We start from the raw sequence: 7,271 nt of genomic DNA, 5'->3' as shown, positions 1-7,271 counted from the left end.
AAGACAATCTCAGTGTTAGACTGGTATTTTATTTTTTCAAACATGATAGGATGAAAGGCAAACCTGACCTAGACAGCAATTTAATACAAAACGAATGCGGCTAAAGAAGTCTCTGCAGGACTTTAAGACTACCAATTTGTAGCTCTTTCATCAGCGAATCGCGATGAATTAAAAATTAATACTAACGATGACAGGGGAGATAATTTAAATAAATTAAAGTATACTAGAGATCTCTGAGCAGGGGGATAATTCAAATCAATAACCACGATAATGGAGACTACTAAGCAAGGGAGATAATTCAAAGGAGAATGATTCAAGGGGAATGATTCAAAAATAAGTTAGATGTTAAATTTTTTTTAATTGTTTCCCCTTTTGGAATACTCTATTTCAAAATAAACCAAAAAGTGACAGAGTCCAGGTTGCTGCTGTATTTTCCACATGAAATACACTGGTTTGAATTCTTATATTGCTGAACATCTTTTTTAAATTTTTTATAATTGGCAGAAAGTTAGAAAAGTGACTCGAGGGCCATAGAACTCATGTTTTCATCGCGTTTATTCTACCAAATCTATATCTCTTGATGAAGAGTGCCAAATTCAATGGAGTAAAGCTTTAAAAGTTAATTATTGTAAAACTGCTGTTTGCTCGTTCCATTGTAAAAAGTTTGTAGCAGTAGCTGTTATTGCTGTTGTTGTTGTGGTGGTGCTAGTGGTAGTGGTGATAGTGTTGGTGATAATGGTGGTGGTTGATGTGATGTGAAAGGAAGAGCTATCATTATAGAGCAACACATAATGACAGCCAGTTTACACCAATGTTAAAGTAACCCAGGTTAAAGCAATTATTACCAGATAAATCAGGATTTCCAGCTGAGTAGTAAAACCCCCTAGTGGTGGTGGTGGTGGGAAGTACATTCACAAGGTGGTAAATGTCATGATGATGCTATAGGGGTCAGGAGAGTCACAGAGTGTTTAGAAAGGTTAAGATTTTATTGTCTAAAATATATAATGTAGGCGCAGACGTGGCTGTGAGGTAAGAAGCTTGCTTCCCAATCATGTGTGGCATCTTCAGTAAGTGCCTTCTACTATAGCCTCAGGTCAACCAGAGCCTTGTGAGTGGATGTGGTAGACAGAAACTGAAAGAAGTCTGTCATATGTGTGTATATATATATATATCATCAGTAAACCATAAATCCAAAAGAGAAGCACACTCTAAGTTACAGAGCAGTAGAGTATTTAGATAAAGATAGTTATGGTTGGTCTATGGGGTTAGCTGGGTTTCACATCCATAAAGCACTCAACAGTACAGTATCTCTCAGACCCTAATAGCTGGTGGCCTATATATATATATTTAATGGGGTGTGGTTGTGTGGTAAGAAGCTTGCTTCCCAACAGCATGGTTCCAGGTGCAGTCTTCTACTATAGTCTTGTGAGTGTGTGTGTGTGTGTGTGTGTGTGTGTACATGCATATATGCTTCACAGTCATGAGTTTCCGGGTTCAATTCCATTACTTGACATCTTAGAAAAGTATCATTATCCTTGGATTAACCTATCTCTTGTAAGCAATAGTAAGTAGACAGAAACTATGTCACAAGTTCATCAAATAGATTGTACCTGTTTCTCAAAGTGTCAGCCTTGTCACACACTCACTGTGTTGCACTGATACTGCCTGAAGGTTAATGTTAACCCTTTTGATATCAACCCACCTGATGCTATTCCTGCTTCTATGACACACACATCCTGTTTTAATGTGATTGAAATTAAAACCTTCCATCAAAATTTCATGTTTATTTATGTTCCAAATACCACCTTAACAATTTATTTTGCTAAATTCTTCGTTATTTTCAAAATTAATTGAAACAAAAGTAGTGTATTACAACAGAAAAGGGTCAAAGTGATCTAAATTAAAACCTTCCATCAAAATTTCATGTGGATTTGTCCCAAGCACCAGCTTAATAATGATGCAGTTTTTTTTTTTTACTAAATTCTTCATTACTCGAAAAATTAATTAAAGCAAAGGCAGGATATTTGTGAAGGTAAGCATAAAAACGGCAGATTTCAGAGAGAAAATGTAAACAATAGGCACAGACATGGCTGTGTGATAAGAAGCTTGCTTCTCAATCACATGATTCTGGGTTCAGTTCCACTGCATGGAACCTTAGGCAAGTGTCTTCTACTCAAGCCTCAGGCCAACCAAAGCCTTGAGAGTGGATTTAGCAGATGGAAACTGTGTGTATGTATGTGTGTGTGCGTGTACCAGTGTTTGTCCCCCACCACTGCTTGACAACCAGTGTTGGGGTGTTTACGTCCCCGATGACTTAGCAGTTCAGCATAAGAGAACAGAATAAGTACCAGGCTTTAAAAAAAGAGACTGGGGGTGCCTTAAAAAAGAGAAGTACTGGGGGTGCTTTGTTTCAACTAAAAATTTTTCAAGGTGGTGCCCCAGCATGGCCACAATCTAATGACTGAAACAAGTAAAAGATATAGGACTAGGTAAGAAGAACAATCCCATACATGGGAATTTGGCAGATACAGTTTCTGTCTACCTAATGTTAAACCACTTTGGTTGATCCAAGGCATTGGCCAGGTGCTACACAGTGGAACTGAAGCCAGAAACATGTTATGACAAAGTGAACTTCTTTACCATACAATCATGTCTTTGTTTATTTGTGAATACACAAAGAATTTATAATAAATTTAACACTCAAAATATATCGGAAATAATCATTACTCAATTAATTTATCTCCTGTTATAACAGATTATCTGTATTTAATTTTGCATTGTGCCATATTGACACAAGATCATATTGATACATTATCATAGAACCACATTTACATATTGGCACAAAACTACCTTACTAAAGTAGTAGATCACATTGATACAATGGTACAATACTACAATGTCACCTGAACACAAGGTTACATTTTCACCTTAGTACTCCGCTACTTTATCTCATTGGCTCAAACCTGCCTTTCTACCTATGCACCAGACCACAATGCCACATTTCCACTAGACTCTACCTGCAACGCCATATATTCTTCAAGAATGATAGTAACTTGGGAAAGGTAACAGATTATGGTCTATGACTTCTGAAGGTCCTGACAGACCAGAAAAACATTCAGTGTGGTTGACACTGTTGCTGTGTATCTCCAGGTCAACCTTGATCAAAAGCACTCCAGTCATGATCATCTGGTCTTTTAGTAAATCATGAACTTCACTGTCAACGTGTTCTGTTTAATTAAAACAGTTGGTTGTGATTCAACCAAGGAGACTTGGCTGCCATTCCTAACAAATCAAGTAACTACAACCATTGAAGTCATGTAGGTGGTGTTCATCTTGAATGTGTGATCAATGCAGTTGCTGTTCTTTTGAAATTGACTCCAATATATAACTGGTAGTTACAGCATTAACTCCAGCTGGATTAATAACAAAGCTGTCGCTCTTGTAGGCTTTGGAAATAGAACACAGAAAGACAAAACTAACTATTCAACATGGCACTTTAGTGTTCCTATTATTTGCTGATGTACACACAACTAAATAAATTATTCAACCTTCTTCCACATGGAAGATATGCTCTAACATATCTTCACTGCCATCATCCTTCCCTTTCAACTGGGGTAACCATACATCTCCTGTATTTGTTCCTGTTTCTCTTTCATATGTTAACATCTCATCACTTGGCACAAAGCCACTGCCCTCAATACTGCACCACAACCACCACACTGTGAAGGGGGTTTGTCTTGCAAGTTACTTGGTGATCTCACTAGTGTTGGTGCCCTGTAAAAAGCACCCAGTATACTTTGTAAAGTGGTTGGCATTCGGAAAGGCATCCACCCATAGTAACCATACAAGAGCTGACACTGGAGCTTGATGCAGTCCTCTAATTCATGCAGCTCCAGTTGAACAGCCCAACCCATGCCAGTATGGAAAATGGATGTTGATGATGATGATGATGATGATAACGATAGTGATGATTATCATATATACACTTACTTACCCCCTTTATGTTGTCCCTTTCAGCCTGTAATTTAACTTTGACCACTTCAAAGGGATTGATAATAACAGCTTCAGTGAGACCTGAAAATAGTCCTGCTAGAGTCAAAACCTAGAAAGATAGAGAAAGATGGCAAGGAAGAATTAGGAATATAACAATGATGTCATAAGAAAACAAACTGCTGTGGTCAATTAGCTAAATTTATATAAAATTACAGGGGAAAAACAATTGTTCTAAAAGTAATATTAGGACGTATATTCATTTATATTTTCACCTGTTTCATTGACTTCATGGATTTCAGACAATGAGGAAATTTCTATGAGGGGCAGCCGACCTGGTGAAAATAGTACCAAATTTTTAAACTGTGTCCTACAGTCTTATAAAAGGATATATTTGTCTGTATTGTTCAGACTAAAACATCATCATACTATGCTCTGCTTAATATTGAGCAGCTTTAACAAGAGCCCTTGCAATCACTCACAAAGACAGCATCTTGTCTAAGGAGGTATCAAAAAGTTCCCAGACTAGTTCTGTAGAGCACCAACAGATGGCAGCACATGTTTGTGTGCACAGTGAGAGCTAGCAGTGACCTTCATGGGGCAGTGTACCGAGTGACATTGTGGTGTTTACTTTGCAAGTTGTGAAATTTGTGTTTTTGTGATCATGTATATGTTATAGTCTGCAATTTTGTCATAGACAGAAATAAAGAGCCAACATGAAATTTTGTGTTAAACTTGGGAAGTCTGCTACAAAGACATTGAGCATGCTTCAGCAAGCTTACAGCGATGAGGTAATGGATTGTATGCAAGATTTGAGTGGCATGGAGACTTGAAAAGCAGAAGAACATCTCTGGAAGACAATGAACAATCTGGAAGACCTGTCTCAAGCATCACACCTGGAAATGTGGAGAAAGTTCATCTGCTTGTGCATGAGGATCGTTGGAGGACAATCAATGACATTGCTGATATTGGTTTGTCATATGGGTCCATGCAGGTAATCCTAACATCTGGGTTCTTCACAACGACAATGCACCCTGTCAGTAAGCTCTCCTCACTTGTGCGTTTCTCCCCCAAAACAACATGGTGTCACTTCTGTACTCATCCTATTCACCAGATTTAGCACCTGATGAAAATGCAACTCAAAGGTCGATGTTTTAACACCATTGTTGAGCTCAAGAGCAAATTGCAAAAGGTCCTCAACTCATTCACAGAAAACAACTCCCAGGCCAGATTCCAAAAGTGGCAGGAATACTGGGACCAGTATATTGCTGTGCAATGTGACTATTTTCAAGATGATGATGTTAAAACATAGGTAAGTAATTTTTTATTAAACATAACTAGTTCAGGAAACTTTTGATACCACCTCATACACCTGAGAAACTGGGAAACTGGCTCTGTACTCCTTACAAAGTGTTGTGGACTAATCTTACCATGCTTGCATGGGTCAGACAGAATTTGCTGTCTGAATGCATCTGGATGCCCTCCCTGTCACTAACCCTCACCTGTTTTCAAGTAAGGTAGTATTCCAATCATCAGATATGTTTTCACAAAAGACTGGGAATGAAGAACACTGCTCACATAACTGATGCTCATTTGCAACTATTACGTAAAATTAAGGCAAGGAGACAGTAACACACATACACACACACTCACACATACACACTCATATATATTCTCATATATGCACTTTCAGTTTCCATCTACCAAATTCAATCATAAGACACTTGCCCAAAGTGCCATGCAGTGGGATTGAACCCAAGACCAAGTAGTTTGGAAGCAAACTCCTCTAACACACAGCTACACCTTCTTGATAATTGGTATTAGTTTATTTACATCCCCAGAGCTTAGAGGTCCAGCAAAAAAGATAGAGGCCAATGGAAAAGCTAACAGACTTAAAACAAGTAAAAGAACAAAATAAGAATGAAATAAAATTTAAAACACTTTTATAAACATCTATTTTTTTTCTATATTTTACTTGTCTCTGTGGCTCCAGCCTGGTACACATCCTATCAGTCTCTTTTGCCAAACCGCCAGGTTACAGAGACATAAACACCATCAATACCAGTTTTCAAGTGATGGTGGAAGACAAACACACACACACACATGCCATGAAAAATCCAATTCTTCACACTCCACAGATCCAGTTACTTTTGCCAAATGTTCTTCCTCAAATGCTTCAAAATGTCATTGATAGTCCTCTGACGATCCTCAATCACAACCTGATGAATTTTCTCCACATTTCCAAAGGGTCTTTTAGATTGTTCATCATCTTCAAGGGGCATTCTTTTGTTTTTTAAGCGCCCATGCCACTCAAAATATTGCATACGACCCATTGCCTTATTGTAAGCTTGCCGAAGCATGCTCAATGTCTCTGTAGAAGAATTCTCATGTTTAACACAAAATTTTTAACACATACACATATAACAGGCTTCTTTCAGTTCCCATTTGCCAAATCCACTCACAAGGCTCTGGTCAGCCCATGGCTATAGTAGAAGACACTTGCCTAAGGTGCCACACAAGGGAAGTGAACCTGGAAATATGTGTCTGGGAAGCAAATATCTAACCACATAGCCATACCTGCACCCAAGACATTATTATAAACATTACTAATTAAAACCACCTCTGTTTTATTTGACTGGTACTTAATTGTCTGTTATCAACTTCAGAAGGATTAAAAGCCAAGGAGCCAAAGTCAACCTTGATGAGACTTGGACTCAAGTCTTTAAGGCACATAACTAAATACATCTATTTCTGTCCCTCTACTCATCTCATTTGGAACAAAGCCATCTCCCTCATTACTACTCCCTCCCTCAGTTGAGTGTGGTCTTGCCTTTCAAGTTACTTGGTAACTTCACTGCTGTTGGTGCCACAAGAAAAGCACCTGGTTTATCATCATCATCATCATTTAACGTCTGTTTTCCATGCTAGCATGGGTTGGACGATTTGACTGAGGACTGGTGAAACCAAATAGCTGCACCAGGCTCCAATCTGATTTGGCAGAGTTTCTACAGCTGGATGCCCTTCCTAACGCCAACCACTCAGAGAGTGTAGTGGGTGCTTTTACATGCCATGGGCACGAAGGCCAGTCAGGCGGTACTGGCAATGGCCACACTCAAATGGTGTTTTTTTACGTGCTACCTGCACAGAAGCCAGTCCAGTGGCACTGGCAACGACCTTGCTTGAATGTTTTTTCACATGCCAGTAAGGCGACACTGGTAATGATCACGTTCAAATGGTGCTTTTTACGCTCAAATGGTGTTTTTTATTCTGTAAAATAGTTG

At 38.7% G+C, this 7,271-nt stretch overlaps 1 protein-coding gene across 1 annotated transcript in view; it reads right to left on the bottom strand.

The window, feature by feature from the left end:
- LOC106868887 (mitochondrial 2-oxodicarboxylate carrier) overlaps nt 1-7,271 on the bottom strand; it is a 47,972-nt gene that overhangs the window by 13,675 nt on the left and 27,026 nt on the right. Inside the window, exon 3 of the mRNA XM_052973472.1 lies at nt 3,995-4,102. Coding sequence (XP_052829432.1) covers nt 3,995-4,102 — 108 coding nt within the window. The remainder of the gene's footprint in view (nt 1-3,994; nt 4,103-7,271) is intronic.

Source organism: Octopus bimaculoides, chromosome 16, assembly GCF_001194135.2.
Source record: "Octopus bimaculoides isolate UCB-OBI-ISO-001 chromosome 16, ASM119413v2, whole genome shotgun sequence".
In the NCBI taxonomy this organism is placed as follows: domain Eukaryota; kingdom Metazoa; phylum Mollusca; class Cephalopoda; order Octopoda; family Octopodidae; genus Octopus; species Octopus bimaculoides.
Note: the sequence above shows the minus strand (reverse complement) of the source record. Positions and strands in the feature narration are given on the sequence as shown.